Source organism: Anopheles coluzzii, chromosome 3, assembly GCF_943734685.1.
Source record: "Anopheles coluzzii chromosome 3, AcolN3, whole genome shotgun sequence".
Taxonomy (NCBI): domain Eukaryota; kingdom Metazoa; phylum Arthropoda; class Insecta; order Diptera; family Culicidae; genus Anopheles; species Anopheles coluzzii.
In genome coordinates, this window is record NC_064671.1 from 80,622,132 (window position 1) to 80,647,070 (window position 24,939).

At 48.9% G+C, this 24,939-nt stretch overlaps 2 protein-coding genes across 5 annotated transcripts; both read right to left on the bottom strand.

The window, feature by feature from the left end:
• Positions 1–268: 268 nt before the first annotated feature.
• On the bottom strand, positions 269–11,645 carry LOC120956003 (probable helicase with zinc finger domain). Of its 2 annotated transcripts, none has more exons than XM_040377325.2 (5): positions 11,410–11,645; positions 9,953–10,660; positions 8,244–9,677; positions 6,306–8,167; positions 269–6,206 (listed from the first exon to the last, which is right to left on the bottom strand). In XM_040377325.2, the coding sequence occupies exons 2-5, from the start codon at positions 10,008–10,010 to the stop codon at positions 1,614–1,616; spliced, it is 7,947 nt and encodes a 2,648-aa protein (XP_040233259.2). In that variant the 5' UTR covers positions 10,011–10,660; positions 11,410–11,645; the 3' UTR covers positions 269–1,613. The 2 variants fall into 2 exon arrangements, with proteins under 2 accessions (XP_040233259.2, XP_049465489.1); XM_049609532.1 differs by lacking the exon at positions 11,410–11,645 and adding an exon at positions 11,062–11,384.
• A 1,301-nt stretch (positions 11,646–12,946) lies between these two features.
• On the bottom strand, positions 12,947–21,017 carry LOC120956006 (calcium channel flower). Of its 3 annotated transcripts, XM_040377337.2 has the most exons (7): positions 20,739–21,017; positions 20,485–20,605; positions 18,501–18,708; positions 18,325–18,432; positions 17,814–17,919; positions 15,051–15,124; positions 12,947–14,953 (listed from the first exon to the last, which is right to left on the bottom strand). In XM_040377337.2, the coding sequence occupies exons 1-6, from the start codon at positions 20,739–20,741 to the stop codon at positions 15,062–15,064; spliced, it is 609 nt and encodes a 202-aa protein (XP_040233271.1). In that variant the 5' UTR covers positions 20,742–21,017; the 3' UTR covers positions 12,947–14,953; positions 15,051–15,061. The 3 variants fall into 3 exon arrangements, with proteins under 3 accessions (XP_040233271.1, XP_040233273.1, XP_040233270.1); XM_040377339.2 differs by lacking the exon at positions 17,814–17,919 and having other exon boundaries at positions 20,739–21,016; XM_040377336.2 differs by lacking the exon at positions 17,814–17,919 and having other exon boundaries at positions 12,947–15,124; positions 20,739–21,015.
• Between the last annotated feature and the right edge of the window lie 3,922 nt (positions 21,018–24,939).

Genomic DNA, 24,939 nt, shown 5'->3' on the forward strand with positions numbered 1-24,939 from the left:
TTGATTTTTTTTGTTTATCATTATCGCTACCATGTTTTTTCTTTATGCGATCATCTTGTCCAAAAATAAACTGTTGCATTTTAACTAAATTAACTTGATATAACTATGTAAAAGCAAATAAACTGTTCTTGATCGAAACAAAACACCATCGCCTGCGCTTGCTGAAAAAGAAATATTGAAGAAAAACAAAATAAAGACGAAAATATAGAAGAAGAAGTACCTATAATAGAATGGAGAGAAAAAAAAACAAACAAACAAAAGGAACACATATGTTACAGGAACAAAGTTTATTTCCATTGTTTTGCGGTCCGCAGATTTGATATTTTAATGCTTAGATAGGTGTATACGCATATTTATATACGCTAGGCAAAAAAAAGAGAAAAAATATTATAGTAGCGATTAGGTTCCGTACGGGTAGTATTAAATAAGAAAGCGATACAATGTAAACATACGAAAAATGAGTATACGTTTAATTAAAAAGAAAGCAAAAAAAAGGAAAATATAACCAAACTCAAATATGTTCAAGTTAAAGAAGTAAACGTATAAAGTACAGTAATGATATCTCAATATGACGAATGCCTTACGATTATGCTAAAGTCATTTTATGTATGCGTTTGTTTGACCATCCTCCTTCCCCATTTTGTATGCATGCTGCATGTACGTGGATGTGTGTGTGTGTGTGTTTGTATGTGGGGTTTGCAGTTAATATTATTTCAATGAAGTTAGTATGTGTACATATCGAACTTATCGTTACCCACCCACGCCTACACGCACGCTTCTACCCATCAGTTGTGTATGTGTGTGTGTTATTCTTATTATGTTACGCATGTATGTATGCCTAAGTTTTTTGTTTGTTTGTTGTAAACATTAATCATTTCCCTCCTCTTCCGTCTTCTTTTCATATATTCTGGACACTCTTACACACACACACACACACACATACACAGCGTGATCTTCAGTTTTTTGCATTGAGTTTTCTCTACACATCTTTTTTTTTTGTCGGTTTTTCTTTTGTTTTTGCAACATTCATATAAACCATAAGTAGACATAACTTTTTAGGATTTTTTGTATAATTTTTTCTGTTTTTTTTTTTCGTTTTATGTTTTCGCTTTTTGTTTTCATTTTCTTATCTTCTTTTACCACACTTCTTACGTTGTATCTTTATATTTATGTTTTATATGTTTCTGTTTACTAATCGTGTTACTTTTTTCTGTTTCTGTTTTTTTTTCGCTTTCAATTTGTTGTCAAGCATTTTCCATTCCATTATTTCGGTCTGCCTTCTCGTTTGCCTGCCCAGTCCACTACTAATGCCTGCCTAAAGGCGTTTGTTTTTCTATAAGAAATAATAATTCAAACACACACGCACACACTCACTGCCACTATTTCAAAGGTTGCGCGGTTTCACGATGCCTAGCTTTGCTCTCTCACAGCAGGTCGAATGTGTACCGTAGCTAAGGAGACGAGAGATTTCTGCCACTGGAGCAGCTGGATCTCCTCGCTCCCCTTAGCGACACATTCCCTGGCTCCTTTTCTCTCTTTCTATCTCGCTCTCTCTCTCTCTTTTCGCCTCTTTTTGCTCACAACTTACGCGCTCTGTCGGAAATGTTTTAACTTTAAAGAAAATAATTGTACAACCCATTGCTCTTGCCGCCGAGATTGCGCAGCGGAGCGAACGGATCGTTGCCGACGGCACCGTTGTTGCCATTGTTGGCACTGGCATCGAGCAGCGCCCCACCATCCGAAAGCTCAATCTTGCCCAGCTGCTTAAGCCCATCCATCGCATTCGCGTGACCGTGCTGTTGCTGCTGTGGCTGCGCACCATAGTGATGATGCTGATGCTGCACCTGGTGCTGATTACCATTGTTACCGTGATGGTGCTGATGGTGCTGCTGATGATGCTGCTGTTGCTGCTGGTGCTGCTGTTGTTGCTGCTGCTGCTGCTGCTGCTGTTGTTGCCCCTGGCTCAATACACTAGCGTATGTTGCATGGGCGGCTGAGGACGAAGGTGGCATCCCACCCGGGCCGGCCCCTCCACCACCCGGCTGACGCTGCGCCAGCATGTGGTCATCGTGCAGATGGGACTGCGACTGTATCAATCCACCGGTCTGCATCTGCGAGCCGGCGTGCGACGTCAGGTGCGGCATGTAGTCGCCCCTGCCGCCCAGTCCGTGCTGCTGATGTTGCATCTGCTGCTGCTGCTGCAATAACCCGGCGGCAATGTTTTGGATCGAGCTATAGCCGGCATTGCCCGGGAAGCAGCCTCCATTCTGCTGGTGCTGGTGCTGCTGATCCAGCATCGAATTGCCGGTAAACTGGTTCCCTCCGCCGTTCGCTGCCCCGAACAGGTAGCCTTGCGGTGCCATTTTCGGCTCCAGCATGTCGAGCAGCGTTTGCTGCATGCCAAAGTGCTGTTGCTGCTGCTGCTGCTGCTGTTGCTGATGCAGCTGCACCGAGTCGAGCAGATCCGGCGTGGACAGCTCGATCGAGTGCGAGGAGGAGGAACCGGTTCCGACGGTACCGGTACCACCACCTGCACTGCTGTTGCTTCCTCCACCGGCTGATCCAGCACCGCTACCGCCCGACTGATAGTTCTGGCCTGCCTGGCGTCGGTACAGCGGTACCGACTGTTGCTGCTGGCTCTGCTGGCTCGACGGTCCACCAACCAGGGACGGAATTTCGGGCGCTAGCGAAGAGGACAGGCTGGCGAACAGATCGTCCGATTCGAGAATGCCACCCTTCGCACCCGCCGCTCCCGGATGGTTGCTGTTGTTGTTATTATTACTGTTGTTGTTGTTGGCGTTGGATGCATTCGATGCGTTCGATGCCGGACCGGTCACTCCGTTCACCAGCACGTTGCCGTGCACTAGCGAGCCGGCAGTACCGACACCGCCGGCAGCACCGCCGAGCAGCAACGGATCGGAGCGCATCGGATTCAGCATGTTGTCGAGAAACAGGTCCGCCTGCGAAGAAAGTGGTCCACTGCCGGCACTGCCAAGCCCGGGTATTTTCATACCTGGCTGCTGCTGCTGCTGCTGCTGCTGCTGACCGGATGCCAGCCCGCCGGACTGTTGCGATTTCATCGAGCTCGCGACGGCGGTCGGCACCTGGCGCAGGATGTCGGTGAACTTGTTGGCCGCCTCGAGCCCCTTCGACTCCATCAGCTTGGTGAACCAGTAGTACTGGAACTCTTTCGTCTGCAGCGCCATATCGATGAAGCTCATGCCGGCCGGCAGCAGGTGGTTAAAATCGGCAGGCACGTGACCGGAGCCACCGTGCTGCTGCTGCTGCTGCTGTGTGACCGATCCAAGCATGGTGTTAGCCACCTGTTGCTGCTGATGTTGCTGCTGCTGCAGTAAATGCGCTGACGTGGAGACGGAGGGGAGATGCGGACCGCCCAGCTGCTGCTGATGGTTGGCGGCCGTGTTTCGCAGCTCCGGGAAGTGCACGTTCTGGAGAAAATGGAAATCGGACGCCTTGTCCATGGCGAACTGGTCGGCGCCACGGCCCATCGGTGCACCGGCTCCTCCTGGTGCACCTCCCGCACCACCACCACCACCACCCGTACCAAGCTTCTGGCCGGCGGCGGCTGCAGCCGCCGCTACCACCATATGCGGCATTCGGTTCGAGATGGCCATCAGCTCGCTCTGGATGCTCGTCATGTACAGGTCGCCGGTTTGCGCGTAGTGTCCCTGGGACTGGGAGTTGGGTATGGCCTGAGGCGGCTGCTGCTGCTGCTGCTGCTGAAAGCCGCTCGGGCTGATTGGCCCTCCCGCCAGCATCGGGCGAATGTGATGGTTCGGCTGGGCCACTACCGGTCCTTGCTGTAGCGGACCCCCGGCGAGATGCGGTGCCTGATGATAAAGCCCGGCGCCGAAAGCGCCGCCCCCGGCTTGCTGCTGCTGCTGGGCCTGCGTTTGCATGAGGGCGGCCGCCGCTGCCACCACACCGGCCGGGCCTTTGTTGGGCTGCTGCTGCTGCTGAAAGTAGGGCAGTGGCCCGAGCGGTGGTGGTGCCTGCCCGCCCGCAATCGTTGGGCTGCGCATCGGTGGCGCTATCAGGGGCGGCGGCCCGGGACGATTCGGCAGACCCAGCCCGAGCGGATGGGCGACGGTTTGGCCGGAGGCGACGGCTGCGGCGGCAGCCGCTGCTGCCGCCGCTACCGCCGTCAGCTGGGGCCGTATCGAGGGTGGAACGTTCTTTTGCGCCAGCCGCCAGCCGGGCGGCGTGTTGCGGCCCCCGGGCGACGACACCATGGGGAAGGCGCCGCCCGCCCCGGTAGCGCCCCACAGGTTCGGCACGCTCTGGTTGGGCGGCGGTGGGGCCATGTTCGGTGGTATCGGTGGACCGCCCAGGGCTGCCGGGTGCGGTGGGACTAGGGTTGGGCCACCGGCACGGAGCGACTGCTGCTGCTGGGACGACTGTTGCTGCTGTTGCTGCTGCTGCTGCTGCTGTTGGTAGAAGTAGAGCTGGTTCTGGTACGGGAACTGTTGCTGGCCGGGCTGCTGCTGCTGCTGTACCGGTGGTTGCTGTTGCGATGGTTGCTGCGATTGCAGGTGCTGCTGCAGCATCGCCGATTGCGCTGCCCCTGGCCCCTGGACGGCGCTGGTCGGACCGATGAAGGGCGTGATGGCCAGCTGATTGCGCATCAGCGCGGCAGCGGCCGCCGCATTCTGTATGCCCGCGATCCCACCGGCACCGGTCCCGCCAGCGGCAACGCCTCCCAGCGGGAAGCTTGCACCGCCCGCCCCACCACCGACCGTGCCGTGATGGAAGGACGAGCCCGCGCCACCGGACTGTTGCGGTGCGGCGGCGTGATGATGCGCCTGCAGGTGATGCAAATGATGGGCCGCGTGTACGCCGCCCGGGCCTTGCGCTTGCTGTGGGTGCGATTGGGGCTGCTGGTGTTGTTGTTGTTGTTGTTGTTGTTGCTGCTGCTGTTGCTGTTGCTGCTGCTGATGCGATGGTCCATGGTGACCCGAAAGGTGCGGCACACCGACCGGCGGTCCTCCGTGATGTCCTGCCCCGCCATGCGGATGGAACGGACCGCCGACCGACAGCGTCAACGCTCCGCCCAGGTTCGCGGCCTGGTCGCGCAGGTACGCCTCGCCCTGCAGCGCCCGCGGCACAAACTCGGGCGCCAGCGGGTTCAGCACGTACGTCTTCTTCAGCTCCACGCCGTCCAGCTGCGAGCGCAGCAGCGACCAGGTGATGCCGAACAGGCTCTTGTTCTGGTAGCAGATCTCGATGAAGCGCTCCCACACCTTCCGGCAGCGGCCGATCGAGCAGAGCGCCACCGGGTCGCCGACGACCGCCACCAGGCTTTGGGCGCGCGTGATCGCCGTATTGAGCAGCTTCGAGTTGCTCAGGAAGCCGTAGTCCACCTCCTCGCTGCTCGTGCCCGCGCCCTCGCTCGCGTTCGCGTTGCACGTGCGCCTGGTGCGCACCGTCGACAGGAAGATCGCCCGGAACTGCTTGCCCTGCACGTTCGCGACCCGCTCGACGCTGATGCCGCCCATGCGCCGCTTGCGCAGCTCCGACCGGATGCGGAACACCTGGTCCGCGTACGGCGTCATGATGCCGATGCTCTGGTCGTTGATTTTGCCCCACGCGCTCGGCCACTTCTTGCGCAGCTCGCACACCCGCTCGACCACCTCGTACACCTCCGAGTTGTTGTAGAAGGCGGTCGAGTTTTTGTCCTGCACGTCCTCGCCGCGCGTCGTGAAGAACGTGAGCGGGTAGAACTTCTCGTGGCGCGGCTGCTTGCCGGACGCGATCAGCTTCTGCTCGTAGAACAGCTCGGACGTGAAGCGGATGATTGCGTCGTGCGCCCGGTAGTTCTCGCACAGCAGTATCTTGCACGGGAAGTCGTTCGGGTAGTGGTCGTACAGCCGCTCGAGCAGCGACACGTGCAGCTTGCGCTCCTTCGCAAAGTTGGAGAACAGCTCCGGCGACATCTGCATGTGGTCGCCGGCCAGCACGATGCGCGTCCGCTCGCCGGCAAGCGCGAGCGGCATGATCGCCTCGCACTCCATCGCCTGGGCCGCCTCGTCCAGGAAGATGTGCGTGAAGTGGCCCTTCGGCAGGTCGAGCGACGCCAGCTCCATCGAGATGTTCAGCGTCACCACCACGATCCGGTGCTTCAGGATGTCCTTCACGGTCGGGCGGCGAAAGTTGCGCATGTTGATGTTCAAATCCACCAGGCAGTACTGTGTACGTGAAATGAAGAAAACAAAATAAAAATTAAAATTAAAAACATGTTAATTATCCCGTTTCGTTTGACAAAACCTTTGCCCCCCTTCACTCACCTTCTGTACAATACTGTTGACCGTCGCGACCCAACGCTTGTGGTAGTAGACGCGCAGCGGGCGCGCCTCCGTCATGCCCTCCTCCACCCACGGGTGCAGATAGTCCTTGATGTACAGGTCGGCGGCCGAGTTCGAGTGCGTGCAGATTAGTATCTTGGTGCCGTCCTGCAGCAGCAGCTGCTTGATCGCCTGGGCCAGCGTGTACGTCTTGCCGGTGCCGAACGGCCCGATCAGCAGTATCGGGGGCAGCGGCACGCTGACCGGCGTCGTGATCGCCACCACCGCCTCCTTCTGCTTCGAGTTCAACTTCGGATCGAGCGAGGCGTCCCACTGGCGCTGCGGCGTCCACGGAATGCTCGGCTCGAGAAAGATCTCGGGAAAGATGATGCGGAAGTCCGCTATCTTGTCGATCGCCTGGTGCCACTCGCAGTACGTCAGCCGGTTCGGCTGGAACTGTATGTCGGCGAGGAACTCGGTGTCCGGCTTCAGCCCCAGCCCCGTCACCGCCTTCGCCGACACCTTCAGGTAGATCATGTTCTTGCCCTTATCCTCGATCACCGCCTCGTACACCTTGCGCCGCTCGCCCGCGGGGGTTGTTTCGCGCGCCGCCGCTATGTACACCGCCTGGCAGTTGTTCAGTATGAGCCGGCCGGCCGACGTGTCCTCCGACACGTCCTTGCCGAGCTTCATCAGCGCGAACAGCTCGCCGGAGTGCGAGTACTTGGCCGTGCTGGTCGCCATGCCGCTCGGCGTCAGCAGGTAGTTCGTCACGATCGAGAGCCGCGTCGTGAGGTTGTAGCGGGCGATCTGCTCGTACCGGGCGATCTCCTCCACGTACAGCAACTCGTGGATGCGGTTGCGGTAGTTGTTGCGCGTCAGCCGCTTCTCCGTGATGGTGGACTGCGTCAGCACGAACGTGGACGCTTTCGGCAGCGGGTAGCGCAGCAGCAGATCCTTCTCCCGCTCCGCGTCCGCCGTGTAGGCGGGCGTGTGCATGTGCGGGATCGGCGCCGTCGTAAACTCGCAGATCTCCGAGTTCGTCTCGTCCCACCGCTCCGCCGTCGACATCACGATGTCCTTCTTGATCTCCTGTATCTTGTCCACCTCCGTCACCGGCACCACGTCCACGCAGATGTGCTTCACCAGCACCGGTTCGCGCCCGAAATCGAACACCACCGTCTGCCGGAACGTGCCGTAGATCTCCGTGCTGAAGCCCACCTTGATCCGATGCTCGAGCACGGCCGGTGCCGCCTCGCCCTTGTCCACTCCCGGGGTCGCCGGTGCCATCCATTCCTGCTCCGAGTTGAGGTCCGCCTCGGACGATGAGCCACCGCCCTTCCCTCCGCCCGACATGCTCTTCTTGCCGCCGCCACCACCCCCGCTAGGGCCACTGCCAGGTGTGCCGCGCGGCTCGCCCGGGCACACCTGCTTCAGCACGAAGTGATTGCGGTGGGCGTCCTGTAGCAGCGCGACCGCCTTCAGGTAGCGCTTCGTCTTGAGCACGAACGACCACTCGCGCTTGCTCACCTTGGACGAGATCGTCGTGACGAGATCGTGCGAGCAGCTGTCCTCCACCCCCTCCACCTTTTCGCGCATCACCTTCTCGGGGCTGGGCGCCTGCACCCACCGCTCGAGCAGCTGCTCGGTGTAGCTCTTGCCGTACAGCTCCTTGTCCCGCGCCCGCTGCAGCTTCTTCTTCCGGTACTCGAACCGCTCCTTCCACTCGTTCAGCTCGTCGACCCCGTGCGCCTCCACGCACTGGTTGCCGTAGTGACAGTTTTGATTATCCTGGTACTTCTCGCACAGCGTGTACGATTCCGCCACGAAGCCGCGGGGCGGCGGGCGCCATTTCCAGTCGCGACCTGCAAATGATGGGGAAGAAAGAGTTACAGTCAATGGCCGTACAGTCAATGGCCCATCCGCATCCGTTCCACCTACCCTCATCCGACATGATGATGTTCTGGTGGCTCTCGGTTTGGCAGTGCGCCCGCAGCTCCGACCGGTCGGCAAAGGAAAGCGTGCAGTAGACACAGGTAATACTGTTCAGTTTGTCCATCGGCAGCGTACCCTTGCCTCCGAGCTGCTTCTCCTGCCCGTACCCATGGCCACCCGGCTTGCCGTGCCTATCCATCGGGTGGCTGTTGTGCAGCTTTCCGGGGCCGCTCGACGCTGGGCCGATACTACGGCCACCACCACTGCCCGGCTCCACCGAGCGACCTGAGCCGCCGCCGCCACCACCACCAGCAGCCGCCGATCCTCGATCGTTGCCAGCTGCACCCTTTCTCTCGCCCTTATCACTGTTTGCTTCATTGAATAAATTACCGTTACTATCACTAGCTTTACTATCACTGTTGCTGCTGCTGCTGCTGCTGTTGCTGCTACTACTACTGCTACTGCCACTGCTGCTGCTGTGTGTTGCGGCTTTTCCCGTCTGTTTTGCCCCTGCCGGCGCGTCCACCGCCTCCCTGCGCTTCTCATCGCCCACTCTCTTCTGACCCGGCCCAGCCGCACGCTGCTGGTGGCTCGCTTCGTCCGCCTCCGCCGACACTGGTTCGCCGGCCGCGTCCCCGTTTCCCATCCGCAGCTGGCTCTCGATCCTGCCCAGCTGCTTCGTGTACCGATCCGGGGGCAGATTGTTGAGGATGAGCTTTTCCAGCTTCGTCTCGATCTGCTCGTACTCGTCGTTTAGCGACGACTGGGAGGAACCGGTCGACGAGCTGGAGGAGCCGGTCGCCGGGGCCACCGCTTCGCCGCTCGGTGGATGGTTTTCGCCACCGTCCGGAGCGCCGCCCGACGCGGAGGCCTGCTGTAGCAGCACCCTCAGCCGGTCCAGATACCGCCCGATGTCCTGGTTGGCGGCCTGGCCCGTCGCCCACTCCTGCAGGATCACGTCCGCTTCGGCAAACTTGCGCTGCTTGAAGAGGGAGTGTATGAGCCGCTTGCGCACCTTCGACTCGGTGCTGCCGGTACCGCCGGCGGCAAGTGCACCCGCGCTGGACGTTCCATTGGTGGCAGCGGCGGCGGCGGTGGTTTTGCTTGCGCCCGTACCACCACCCTTCGACGACGAGGAGGACCCGGTCGACGAGGAGGACGGCGTCGGGCTGGGAGATTCGGTGGATGATGAGGATGGGCCGGCGGCCGCTCCGTTACTGTTCGGGCCGCCGCTGGTGCCGTTGCTTCCGGCCGCGTTCTCGGCCAGCGCGAGCAGCTTCAGCAGCCGGTGGCAGTCCTGCGTCACCTGATCGTACTGCCGCAGCTCCAGGCAGCATTCTGTGCGGCCGTACAGACACGCGATCACCTGCTCCTTCGAGTGTCGCCGACCGGACGCCGGCTGGTCGCTCCCGGACGCTCCAACGATGCTGTCGTAGATGTCTGAAAAAGAAAAAAAAAAACAAGCGCAAACGTGTTACTGCAGAGTTTGAAAACTGGCGAAATGAGTATTCAGGCAGGAATTGATAACTTAACGCCTTTCTTAGTTCTATTTTATGCGTACTGTTCAGTTCAACTAACTATTCCACTCTCGCTTTGTTCGGTTTTTTCCGACTGTTTCATAGCAAGATCCATTTTTTTAAGCAAGATTGAACAAGTTTACTTGTTTCCCGCGTGTCTGTTCGATGGTACGTGCAAATTGTTACAACATTGCCTACCTTTTGCCTTCTGCCACAGTCGATGCCGGAGATACTCGTTGGCTTGCGCCTCGGTCATTGCTTTGGCTCCCTCGTGCAACACTGCCGACGGTGCAGCCGGAGCAGCAACCGTCCCACAGTTGTCGATAGTGGTGCAACTACGTAGCTAGTAGCTCCTGTCGGAAATCTTCCGCCTTCAATATCCGGAACCGCAATCCGGGATGGTGGGGATTCACCACCTGGCTGCTCCCCGCCGAATCCTTGTTTTACCGACTTCTGTCTGCCTCTTTTCTGTATTTTCTTCTGCTTCTTCTTTTTGCACCCACACACTAAACACTTTACACATATACAGCTAAATACGGACAACGCTACACACTAACGCAGCAACGGGGAAAGAACGCCTACTGTGCGGGCTACTACCAACTACCAGGAGCGTTCTTCTTCGCGGAACAAACACGCACACACGCACATTGACACACACGCACACACACGGTAATTGTTATTTCGCGTAGTGGTTTTTCCGCTTTCAGCGCTTTCGCTGCGATACCCGCCGGGAGGAGATCAAACGGTGCGTTCCTTCCATTCGCTCCAGTCGTTTTTGGCGTCGTTCTGTGTGCCTACACGATTACTTTTTCATCTTCTACAGCCAAACAGCAAAAAATAATGTGCCGCAAAAGTGGCTCTCTCTCACTCTTACGCACGCACGCACGCACGAGCTATGGACGATCACTAAAATGGCAAAGGAAGAAGAAGAGAAGGGAGAGTTTGCGTTAGTTTTGCTCGTTACTTCCGGATCGTACTGCCACCGGTCGGTGGGCGGAGAGTGCCACTTCCGGAGGGCCTATGTTCCCACCGATTGCAGCCGCCTTTTTGGGAGGCAATTTTTCCCGAAAATTTGACATCCCCCGCACGGCTGCGAGCTGGCACAAAGGGGGCTCCTCAGGGGTAGGCTAATTTCATCCTAAGCGGGCACGCCAAACACGCAACAAGCACATACGGGATACACATACACACATGCACACACACGCACACACCTTCCAGTAGCAACACTCGCGCGGTGCATCCTTCTCGCCCCCTCGCGCAAGGTTTGGCTATTGCATACACACAGCCACACACACACACATACATACACGAACGGGTTATGTTTGCGGCCGTTTCCTGCAGGCAGGGAGGGATTTTTCCACCCAAACATTACAACATCCACCGGAAAATCGTAATCGATGAGTGGGACGGGGGGAAACCGTACCCTCTTTCGGCCACTTTTTGCCTTTCTCGCTACGACGGAGATGCCCCTCGCCCTGCCCCACGGTCCCACGGTTGGACAGAACACGGTCCCATCTTCTTGCATGTACGCCTCAGCCGTGCAGACCCGAGACCCGTGGGTGTGTGTATGTGTGTTTGGTAGGTGCAATCGGACCCGTACTATGCATTCTTCGCCATTAGGGAGGGCTGCCGCACCCGGGAAGGACAGTACTTACCCACGCCACGAACTGCAGTATCCGGAAAAGCCTTATTTCTATTCGGTAAATAATTACATTTTGTCAGGAATCTTATTTTTGCACTTCTTTTCTTTTTTTCTCGCACTCGCAGACAGCAGATGTCAGTGTCGGGGGCTGCTTTCCTTTCACCGTTTGACAGCAGCTCGGCGTTGCGCGTTTACGCCATGGCGGGTTCGCTGCTTCAGATTGCATTCAAGCGATGCGCGAACCGAGTAGAAACATCCTTGATGTTGCAAATGTAGCTAATTTAATAAAAACGTTGTTTTAGGAAAAGTTTTCCACTAATTTTGCATAAATAAAGAGAATTCATGCTTTGAAAAAAATAACCGGAAATGCAACCAAAGCATAGAATTGCTTTAAATTATTTTCCCAAGCTAATTAACCCTTGACGGCAAACGGTGGGGCACAGCAAAAGACAACCGGTGTCGATTTATAAGATTTAAACGAATATAAAATAGCTTTTTCAAACACTGCACATATGGATATGAAACCAAAAATGAAGAAAATAAAGAAATAAGCAAACATTACAAAAGCAACAGTCCCTTCGGAGCGAGTTCCTGAAAGGAGAGGCGGCCTATAGTAGTGTTGGGTAAATTTGATTCAGATTCATGAATCATAATTAATTTTTTAAATGATTCAATGAATCTGAATCTCGGTTGGTAAGATTCATGAATCTCACAGACGAATCATGTACAGTCTGTTCCCGAGTTACGGTTCTCGACTTACGCGGATTCGGTGATACGCGGTTTTCTAAATTTGACAGATTAAATGTCAAATCAGTACAATTTGCTTCAAGTTCGGTATAAATTTCATTTTTGCTAACAAATTGAAACCACTTAAAAGCCAGAAATAATAGAAATTTCTGCACGAATCATATCAAATAAATGATAAAGTGTATGAAAGTACTAAATTAAATCAAAAACTCCGAGTAATCAATAGTATTTTAGTCAAAAATCTGAAATTCGACTTACGCGGATTCGTCGGGAATGCACAGACCGCGTAACTCGGGAACAGACTGTATCTCAATAGATCAAGGGATTCATAAATCTCCAAAGTTTTATCGAACTTGAGCTTCTTATTATTCTTCTTTTTGGCGTAACAACCTACGTGGTCATGCCAGCCTATACATGTTGTCGAGACTTCCTTGAGATGTTCCACGCGGCCGTATAGTTAGTTTTGCAACGGGAAGACGGTCCATACGATACTTTATCATCGAGGGTGAGCATGTTAGGTGGGTTCGCGCAAACTCATTTTTTTGAATATCATACATCTGTAAAGATTCATGAATCCCTGTAGATATGTGAATTTAAATGGATTCATGAATCTTTATTTCAGATTCATGAGTTTTTTTAGATTCATGTATCTTTGAGATTCGAAACACTCATCACATATGAATGAATCTCAGTGAACGATTCATGAAACCCAACACAAGCCTATAGGCATAATGGTCACTTAATTATTTTCTTTTCAAACATCAGGCACATGCAACCGATGACAAACACGGACCAAAGGTTGGTAACGGTAATATTCTTGTTCCTTTATTTTCTGCACTCGTGTTTATGTGGTTCGATATTTCTTATTTTTCTACCATTTTTTCTTTAATTCATTTCTTTATTTTTATGATTCTGTTTTGTCTAGTTTTCTATTCTTTCTTCTTCAACGATGTGTGTGTGTTTTTTGTTGTTCTTGTTGTTGTCTGTTGCTGTTTTTTTTTTTTCATTAGTTCTCTATGCGCGCTTCTCTATCGTTCTTGTATCGTACACGATATATGTATATGTATATATAGTTTATGTAAATATGGTATTCTTTACATAATGCATGCTTATCTACATGCGCAATGGAGGACTTTTGTATTAACTTCTCTCCCCCCGCCGTCGGTCGGTACGTAGGTTCGCAACGCAGGTTTTCGTGTCTTTTTTCTTTGCTAAACAAATGATGCAGAAGCTTTATTGATTTTCGCTCCCACCTTGTTTGCAAGCCGTGTCACTCATCTCCTCATGTGTCAGGATAATTTATGCTATTTAACTATTTTAACTCTCTATCTCTCTTTTATTAAGCCTTTCCAACGGTGCGCTTCCTCCATACAAACAAAATTCAAAACAACACTTGCCCAATGATGTTTTCAATGTTGTGTTCTTCTCACACCTGCTGTTTAGTAAGAATAATTTCAATTTAGTGCCATAGTTCGAGGGCATTCCGGCACTAAGCGAAACGGGACCAACCGGTGGAACCACAGACACGAAAGAAAGCGTGAAGCACTAACAAACGTTAACTTCCGGGATATGTAACTTACGTTCTATTTGCACCTGCCATCCGGAACAATGGGTAGCAGATGCGCCTGAATGCTCCGTCCGTCCACCATTCGCTTAACCAGCTTCCCTTTAGGCCATTCGAAAAGCTGCTTCACGTGTGCTGCACCCCCGTCAAAGCTAGGCAATTATTATTAACTCGAATACAGCAAAATTGTTCTAACACACAAGCCCCACGCAGCTCGAAAGGTAGCTCTGGAATGTGTACTTCTGTCTGCGTGTCTGTCTCAAACAGAACAGTGGATTATTCTTTTTGTTTCCATCAACGTAGCAATTGCTTGTGATTAGAGTAGGGACTAAAATTATCACATTTTCTAATATATGAAACATTTGCAGAGCATTTCGATAACTTAGATCTCATAAATATTATTCCCCATGCCGCGATGCATGTGTACAAACTCTGTAACCAAACGGCACAAGTGTGTGTGTTTGTGTTTGTTAGTAAACAAACAATTGCTTTGGACGTTTGTAAGACGGGAGGAAAATAGGCACAGAAAGAAATAGAAAGAGAGGATAAAAAAAAGAAAATTTCTCCATGCTATGGCATGTGAGTTGCGTTTTAAAAAAGGTCCAACTAAAAACCGTCTCACTTTCTTGGTTCTCCTATTTTGTGTTTAATTCCATTTGAAATTATTCCTTTCTATCGTACGCTCATATCAAGGGTTAAAAATAATGCAAAAAATAGGCAAATTGAAAGCAAGCGGTCGTTTGTAGAATTTGTTGACTATTAGGTGTAGTAAAGCAAATGGTATTTACTTTATGTTCTCTCGGTACAATTAACACACTGTACGACTGATGTTGTTTTCCACCGAAATCTATAACCAAAACCAAAACAAGCTAGGAGACAGAGCTGAGCAGTAGAATGTACGTGGTCTTACACAATTTTCACAATTTTCATTTTTTTTTACTCCACGCTCCGTGGCAGCATCGAAAGAAGCGGTTCGGAGAGGGATGTGTACATCGAGCCCCTACAATGCTATGCTCACTGAAACAGCCCCATTTTCTCAGTCTCGCAGTCCTGCTATAAGCTGGGTAGCAAACGTACGCACGCACAGACACTACCTCCTACCCCTCCATGTCCACTTGAGATAAAAGTGGCGCTCGCGCCGTGCCCCATTCCTCGCGTTTTCCTACAATGCCTGCATGCGTGCTGATGGGTGGCTCATTTTTTACCGCACATGATTTAAGCTACACTATCGTACGGGGGCGGTGCGCTGTAAGAGATCGGTTGGACATTATACACTAGCGTGGAGTTCTGCTTGGTCGTGGTGCTACCACCACCGCCACCGATGACATCGACTGACGACATACCGTTGCCCTGCTCAGCGGACGAGCTGGCTCCCGCCGACGTTGTTGCCGCTGCTCGCATGTCCTCTAACGACGCTCTTTAGATGATGGCGATGTAAACAAAAACGGTAACGAAAACGAGAAGAGGGAAAAGGAAGAAAGAAAAAAACGAAACGAAAATCAAATTGATGCAAACGAAAGTATGAAATTATACCAAATAATACTAATAGCTATGGAATTAGAGTAGCACACAAAGGAGAGAAAAAATAAAAAGAAACCAAAGACAGGCTAGTAGAAACCAACGACAGGTTGGTAGTTGGAATGGTTTAAAACGCAGTGAGCACAAATCTATGTTACAGGGTTTTCCACGGTTAGTTGTCATAGTTGTCGGACCCTTCCTTGACTCTTTCTTATTGGAAGTGAACTTCATATTGTGGGAAGTGGACTCTATGGCACCCTATTCCTATTGGATTTGTCAAACAAGCGTGCCATAGAGTCCAATTCCTATTACATTAAGTTCATTTCACTTAAGAAAGAGTCAAAAAAGTGTCCCACAGCTATGAAAACTCCTGGAAAATCCTGTATCATGAGCAATGGAAAGGATGTACGTGAATGCTTAACTAAAAGTGATTGTAAACCAATAATCGCGTGCCTTTAAAACGAGCCATACAATAAAATGAAAAAATAAACAACAGAAACACACATATTAAATGTAAGCACCATACAGCATGAATGAAGTTCCAAGCGTCTTCGCAGTAGTTCGTTTAACTTTACAAAAATAATCCTCCCTTCTTCGTGTAGTATATTCGATATAATGTATTGCTTAATTCCTTCACTCACACACACACACACGTTCGTTCTAGTGAGTGGAGATGCGGTTGGGATTCACGCGCCCCATACGACCGACCGGTGGGCAAGGGAGGTTGTTTGAGATCATGCTGCAGGGTACTGGAGCAGATTGTTACCACACAATCTTTCCCCCGCTCGTCCCTTTGCTATTTAATTGAACCGTCCATCCATCCTAATTTGCATTGTCCTTATAACGTGTGTGTTGCCCTGAACTACTCCTACAAAGCACGAGTCCTTACCACTGGGTAAGTGTGAGTGTGTGTGTGTGTGTCTGAGGGTTGCGTGATGTGTGTGAGTGTGTATGTATGTATGATCTCATTTATTCAACACACTCTTTAACAAACACAAAACCAATGTTGCAGTGTTTTGTGTAGTTAGTTTCGCCTTAATTAATATCCTTTTCTCCTGTTCTCCCCCGTCACTTGCATTCTGCTTGCTTGCTTCTTCTTTTTTTGGTGGGTTTATGCTTCTTTTTTTATGGACAACTGGTTATGATTGATTCACATGCCAACAACAAGCACCACTAACGCGCGGTGGAACTCTTTCAGTGTTTAAGTGTATGTCACGGTATCTCGGAGTGAACGGGTTTGCTTAACATCGCCCGCTGGTACTTCTGTGTCACCTTGCGCTGAACCGCATCTTGGTTATTGTAATATGGTAAACGATATTCTCTATATGGGTTCTCCGATTATCAACATGTGGCGCATTTAGCCGATCGCCAACTACCAACAACCACACATCCATTTTCGGCCAGTGCTGGACAAGTATTGTGTTATGGGGAGATTAGACAAGACAAGTAGTGGGGTTTCGTGTGGGTTTTGTTCATGCGTTGGGGATGTTTCGAGTAACAGAGATGTGAAAAACGATATGGAATTACGATTCTCTAGTTCACGTAAATTAGTTTTTTTACACCTTCAATTTCTACTATCACTATTAAAATAAACTATGTTGAACGCGGGGAAGAGAGAGCAGACATTCCATCAGACTGCACTTCATCACTACACACAAGACCACAGCGCAGCTCTAACGCACGTCAAAACGATTGGAATAAAGTGGTACTTAAAGCCAAATGCTAAATGCTTCTCTGGAACAATGCCACGTGAGCCCCTACTTCTGCTACTGCCGGATCGTTTCCATTTTGGTGCAACCGCTTCGAGCAATTCAAAGATTATCATCTAGGCAAATAGCTAATCTAACAAAACCATTTAATTATCTACTATGCTCGTTCGGCCATTGCACTATTACTCTTTCTCTCGTCCTGTGCGTGTTATTAATACGTTTGTTAATTGCGGACCAACCGTGTCCGGCATTGATTGACATTAAACGAAACTTATGCACACGTGCGCACTTAAACGATAATTTCAATAAATAAGAATTAACTCTCAACTTTAGCTATCGAAACACCCCTTTTCCCTACAAGCTGGCCCTGTGTGTGTGTTCGCCCTTCTACATGATTGAGCTCGTACGTGTGTGTGTTTTAGCTTGGTTCTCTTATCTTTGTTGTTGTCTGTTTGTTCTAGCGTTTTATTTTCATTTACTGACTCGTTTGGTTCTTAGTTGCAGGAAGAAAAGGATTTGCCTTCTGCCTACGTACGACTACGGCGATGACAGCGATGCGAATCGGAGAGGATTTCTTTTTTTCTTTTTATGGCGTCGAAGGAGGTATTCAGTATTCGAGCGATACAGGGAGAGCAAATGGGGTGAAAGTGGGCTACTGGACACAACTAGCCGTGTTTCCGATTTGCAATCCCGTGAGCAAAACGTTTGTGTGTTGGTGTGTGTGTTTTTCTTTGTATTTTTAAATGCTTGTTTTTGCTTTTGCATGATGAAGGAGCAGCGAAAATTGTTAAGAAGCTTAATGGGTTTATGGTAGGTTGTTTTTTTTTTTGGTTTTGGAGGGTTTGATATTTAGTGAACGATTTATGTTGGACGCCATACATCGGGGTCCTCCATCAGGGTGGAGTGTTGGTCCGTTGACGGGACGCCCTGCACCGGGGACATCGCGTTCGGGGAAGCCATCGCTGCCATATCCTCGCGCGATCCTCTGCACGATTGATCCATCGGTACCGGTGGTATTATATGATGATTTTAAGATGATGATGATGATGATGATGATGTTAAGGTTGTGTTTCACACAAGTTTAGGTAGAAGCAAATGTTATTTTTGGTGGTAGAAGTAGTAGTAGTAGTAGTAGAAGTGGTAGTAGTAGCGTCCGCGAATGTTATTGAAAGGTAAAAAGAGGAGATGCATATCAGTAAGTAAATTTAGGTGGTTAGTAATTCGTCTTTACATTTGATATTAAATTTGATTTGTAATTTCCTCAACTTTATAAAAAAAACCCAAAATTGAACAATTGATAAATTCGGAATCTTGCATGTTATAATTTAATTGAACTATTTACAACACCCGGTTCGTTTTAGTGCTATTATTGTTTTCATCATATACGTACTTTTTGCCGAGTGCCATCATACCGTACAGCATGCCGGTAACGAATATAAGCCCACAGCCGAACAGGCTGCCCAAGCCCAGGCACAGGATCACCGGCGGGATGGAGATACTAAAATTTGAAACCAAAAAAAAGCGTACATCAATAAAAGAAAAGCATTCCTTCCTCGCCGTACTTACATGCAGTAGAGCGCGGCCCGGTTCCAGTACGGCCGCTGGTCGGCCTTCTCTGCCGCCTGCTGCACATAGTCGATGAAGATAAAGCAACACGGTGCCTCTATCGCCAGCACCACGAACCCGGCCAGTATCTGCAGGATGCCGCCGACCAGGCACCCAACATCACCGAGCAGTATGCCGATGCAGTTGTACAGCCCGAACAGGATGGCAACTAAAAGGAAGGGGGTGAGAGGATCGATCAGAAAGTGGTTTTGTAACATGCAAAAACATTGCTTTTTTATCTTCAATTAGTCCACTGTGTCCGTTCAATTAAAAATAATAATAATAATAATAATAATAATAATAATAATAATAAATAATGCGTTTTAACAGTAATGTATGGATTTTAAAGCGAGTGAGTTCAATAGCACACGACTTCATTTGCTTAACTGTAGCGTGACTATTCCGGATATCTGTTTTTTCCTCTTATCAGTGGCAGCATACGGCTTTGCGGATGATGTTTTCAGTTCAAAATACAGTAAACGCCCTTCAGACTGTAAATACAGTCCACAATATTTGCCTGCACACGGTGGTACACATTAGTACAAAATTAATATTAATATTTGCATCGAATAGCCGGATTAAATTGTTATCAATAAACAATCATTTTTGCTGCAATTCGTATGTACGCATGTTTGTATGGATAATAAATAATTGTGCTGTGTGCCTCAACTTTGTGACGTACTGTGCGTATCCTGTTGCTTGGATTCTGTTGCAATTTGAATTGCAACGATTGGCTGTTGTAAGGATATATAAAAAAAACTGCATTCGCGCGCTCTCCAGCCCATCGAGCACAGCATCCTGTTCTCCCTCTCAAGCTGTACTATTTTCTCCCCCCCCCCCCCCACCCATGTTGTGTCCTGTCCCCTTGCCGTAGTGTTTGTATCAATTACATAATAACCTTCAGGCGGGTTGAGATGATAAAGTCCTTCCTATTAGCACTGGTAGGAGGAAAGGCGATATTGCCAACCAGCCAGGATGTTGCGAACTAACAAAAAAAAGGATAACACACCCCACACACACGCACACACATACACTTCGATACAGCGTGTATTCACGTAAGAGAGGGGTAGCTTTTCGCCCGCGCCCCCAAAAGTAGACCTCTCCACACACAGTGACACGAATGCGCGCACACACACACACACTTATTGAAAGGCTCTCCGCACCAACACACATCACATCTTTTGCTGCTCTCGGTTGTACTCCACCGCGGAGGGGTGTAGCGCGTATACGGAGGAATTCTCTTCGCCTCGCTAGACACGCGCGTTCACTTTCTTCTCACTAGCTTTTTTATGGGTGGCTAGATTTTCCACCAGAAACAAGTGAAAACTCCACTCGCAATGCCAAAACACGGCGCGAAGAGGGAGGGAAAGGGAGAGACACGTATAGGAAAGTAATCCATAGTTTTTGCACACAACGGAGAAGTGGCAGGAACGGTGGTCACATAAAATCGCGGTTGGTCCGGAACGGGATTTAATTCGTTCGCTTGATTTTCACACTCCATGCATTATCACTTCGAGGGCTTCAGTTTCTTCTCTCGGATTACACGCACACACATATACACACACGCGCGCATATTTCGCGGACGCTAATTAATGCAAAGAATAAGAAAAAAAGCTAAAAAAATCTATTTAAAAAAAACCCCTAAAATTAGCTGCCCTGTTTTCCTGTTTCTTCTGTCTTCCCCTCCACAGTGCGCTATCTCTTATCAGTGAAGCTGATTCATCCGTCAAATCCGTCCTCTCTCCCGGAAAGCTAATCAAATTGTCTTTTGCTTCACGGCTTTCGCGAGTTTTCGTTTTCTCGCTTGGGCTAATTCATAACTGGGCAATAAGCAAAGAAAAAAAGGCCATAAAACACTCTCCCTAAATGGTGGGTACACCGAGCCCCCCGTCGTCGTCGTGGTCGTTTCCACCTTTCGGTTTAACCGATCGATAAATCTACTCACAGAATCCACCGACGATTCCCGCCGCCCGTCCACCGTACTTCAGATGCCACGGCACATCGTCCCGCGGCACATTGTCCTGGCCGGGGCGGGCCATCAGGGTGGTTAATCTTTCCGCGAACGACTGGAACGATACATTACGAAGCGGGAGCGGGTTAATTTAATTGTTGAAACTCGTCCGGGATTGAGAGCATATTTTTTTTTCTTCTCTATCGATTCGGCTAGCAGAAAACAAAAGTCGATAACACACTTCTTACCATTTTGCTATTGCTTTCTTTTGCGGGCGCTGTGCTGCGCTTTACTTTCCCGGTGTGCCGAGGGTGAAAGTAGATAACCTTTTCTTTTTGCTAGTTGCTGGCAATTGCTTTCGAGCCACGGATTCACGATTCGTACCGTGCGCAGGTATTCTCGACGGGACACGAAACTGGACACGAACAAGCTGGCCAAACTCACAAGTTTTAATCCTTTTCCACTCTCTACGTAAATTTTGCTAGCGTTTTGCTGCTCTGGCGCCCCAAGTAACAATTTCCTCTTGGGTCACGATGACAGTTCAACTTTTCGCGTTCGTTCGATACCCATGCAGCGCTTTTGGCGGGGAAGTGTTTGACAGCTGGTTCTTATACGGCACCGTTAGCAAATACAAAATAACGTTTATTGCGATAAGGAACTGATATCAAACTATGGAGATTTAATATTTAAATTAAAAAAAAATTAGAAAATAAATGTTCATTTAATTCATCAATTTGATACAAACAATAATTAAAGGAAAAAATGAGATTTTCTGTTACATGTGTCAGCTAATCATTTCAGCAACAATCTAGCAACCAAGGGTTTGGCAACCAAGAAAATATTTTATAATGGCAACCGAGAATGTGTTTCGCCCAGGTTCAATCATGGCCTATATACCTTTTTTACTTTCACAGCAAAAATATTATAAAATGGTCGTATGGCCAGAACAGTGGGTCTTCTTCTTCTTCTTCTTCTTCTTCTTCTTCTTCTTCTTCTTCTTCTTCTTCTTCTTCTTCTTCTTCTTCTTCTTCTTCTTCTTCTTCTTCTTCTATTTTGCGTAAAGTCCGTAAGACATGCCGTAAGAGGCGTAAGACATGCCGGCCTATACATGCTTTCGAGACTCATTTAATTACCACGCAGCAGCCCGAATTGCAAAATTTGCTTAAGCAGCTCATTTTGGCAAGCTAAAGATCGCTGCCCGAATTCATCTTTTGCAGTAATTAAACAGCATCAAAGTTTCAGGTTATTTTTTCCATTACGACACCTTGCTTGAAAATAAAATACAAATAAAATACCCCTTCAGCACCCTTGCGTAAGGAAGCGGCTTAGGCGCTATTGAGAAGGACCACCTGGAACTTTAATGCTGTTTATCTACTGCTGTATATCTTGGCTGCTTAAGAAATTTGGTTATTTTCACTTAAATATTTCTGTTATTCTCTACAAAATTAAGAATAACAAAACTCACTTTTTGTTTGTTTATAAAAACAACCGTTACTTTTCGGTTGTTTAACTTTTTTGTTATGGTAGTTTTTCGTTCTGTGGGCGGTGGCAACGCTCATCGGATGCGATTTTATCGGACGAGATTTATATGTGTTATATACTTAGTTGCCAGACTACGATGTGTTCAGATTAATAGCTTTATTCCAACTGACTATTCTATAAGGTTATAAATGTATACTACGATCGTACAATAACTATTCTATATGGTTGTACATGTGTACTGTGATATCCAACATCTCCCCCCTTATGGATTCGGCATCCAGTAAGATTTGAACCGTTCTGGTAATTTGATAACTCTTCGACTTCTTTCCAAAATTGATGATTGCTGCTCTTGCTGTTGAACAACTGGTTCTTCTCCCTCGGATTCTTCTGCGTTGTCATTTTCGAAACTAATGTTACCCAATTCAGAATGATCTGGAGTTGAACAGAGTGTCTGAGATGCTAGTTCAGTATCGCTTGATGTTGTTACAGGTTCATCACAGGAAACAAACTGTGACGACGTTGATTGTTGGTCTGACGGTAAAGGTGTTTTCAAACCAAAATCATCAAGCAGTACAGATAGTGGTGTTGAAAATTCTGCCATGTTTTGCCCGTTTGCCAATCGAGATTTCAGCTGGTTGGTGTGTGATCGTACTAACTGCTGTTTTTCTTTAAGGAAAACGTTATAATTAACGTTGCCGATTTTGTCGATTACGGTTGCTGCTTCCCACTGCCAGGAGTTCCTACGATATATCTTGACATAAACAGCATCGCCCTGTTGATAACATCGTTTCACTGCTCCGTGCTTTTTGTTGAAAAATTCGGCTTCCTTCATTCTGTTCCTCGGCTCAACATTTCCGTGCTCGCTTGGTTTGAGGAGCGACGATATAGTTCGTAATGGTCTAGAGAACATAATGTCAGCAGGAGCTTTTCCATCCAAATCTCCAGATGGTGTGGTTCGATATACTTGAAGGAAAGTGGTTAGTGCATCTTCGAGAGATTCCCCTCCCTTGCGAATTTTTTGAATACTTCGTTTCAGTGTATCCACAAATCGTTCAGCTAACCCGTTGGATTGCGGATGATATGGAGCAATGCGCAAGTGGTTGATGCCTTGACTAACGCAAAACTCCTTAAACTCGTAACTGGTAAATTGAGTACCGTTATCAGACACGAGAACTTCTGGCACTCCGAAAGTTGCGAAAATTTGTTTCAAAATTCTTATTGTTGTTCTCGCAGTTATTGATCTGGTAGCGTAAACTTCCGGCCATTTCGAGTGTGGATCCACGATTACAAGGAAGTAGAATCCGTCTACTGGGCCTGCATAGTCAATGTGTACTCTGGACCATGGTTTTGATGGTATGGGCCAAAATTCCAAAGTTGTCTTTGTCGGTGTTTTCGCTGTAATTGCACACGGACTACAACATTTAACAAAATCCTCGATTTCTTTATCAATACCAGGCCAGTAAACATAGCTTCGAGCGATTGACTTCATTCGAACTATCCCTGGGTGTCCTCGATGAAATTGTTGTAGAATCTTTTTTTTGAAATATATTTGGTACAACAACTCTGTCACCAAACATAACGCATCCTTGGACTATTGATAATGATTCGCGCCTCGCGTAGTAAGGTTGGATTGCAGTTGGAAGATTAGTGGAACAATTCGGCCAACCTTCACGAATGAATTTGCAGACTGCTTGTAGTGTTGAGCTTGAAGCGGTTGCTTTACGGAGTGCTTGAAATGAAATCGGAACCTTCTGTGATGTATCGGACAGAATGCTCGAAAGGTCATCTTCTAAAGTCAGTGTTGCAATTACGTACTCTTCTTCCGGCTGCTTGTTTCGGTCAATCAATCGTGATAAAAGATCTGCGCATCCGAAATCTTGTGTGGACACGTATTGAATTTCGAAATCGTAATTCAACATGGTAAGTGCCCACCTTTGCAAACGGTTAGCGGTATGAAGTGGTATACCTTTTTTTGAACCAAAAATTGAAAGTAATGGTTTGTGATCCGTGAGCAAAGTGAAATGACGTCCAAGCAAGTATTTGTGAAACTTGCATACTGCGTAAACTAATGCGAGAGCTTCTTTTTCTGGTTGTCCATAGTTCTGTTCAGCGGGTGTAAGTGTTCGTGACGCGTGTTGAATTGCTTTCATTTTTCCATCAGTAAATTGATGAAAAATGACTGCACCAATTCCTGTGTTTGATGCGTCCGCAGCAACGATGATCGGAAGTTTTGGATCGTAGTGCGTTAGGAGCAAATGTGACTGAAGTGCTTCCTTAAACTTGACGAAAGCTTCCTGACACTCTGGCGTCCATTTCCATTTCGATTCCTTCTTAAGCAGCTGATCCATAGGGTAACGTAATTCGTGCAGGTTACGAACGAATCTTCCGTAAAAATTCACTGCTCCAAGATAAGATCGTAGCTCGGACACATTGCTTGGTGGTGGAATCGAAGCAATTGTCTTGATCTTTTCGGAATCTGGACGAATACCATGCTTATCTACAACGTGTCCCAAGTACACAAGTTGAGTCTTGCAAAAATTGCATTTTTCGGCTTTTACGTGAAATCCGTACTCCTTAAGACGTGCGAACAAGGTGTTGAGTGAATCCTTGTGTGATTTCATATCCTTGCCGAAAACAATAACATCATCAATGAATGATCGCACCCCAGGAATATCAGCTATCATTCCATCTACGAGGCGTTGGAATGCTCCTGGTGCTGATTTTACCCCTGGTGCGAGACGGTTGAATCGGAATAATCCACGATGTGTATTGATGGTTAGTAAATGCTTTGAATCGTCGTCAACTTCGAGCTGAAGATAGGCATCGGACAGGTCTATGATGCTAAAGATGGTGCTGCCGTTAAGTTGCGAGAAAATTTCTTCTGGTGTTGGCAATGGATAATGGTTTGCCTCCAACGCAGCATTCAATCCTGTTGAATAATCGGCACATATTCGAACACGTCCATTC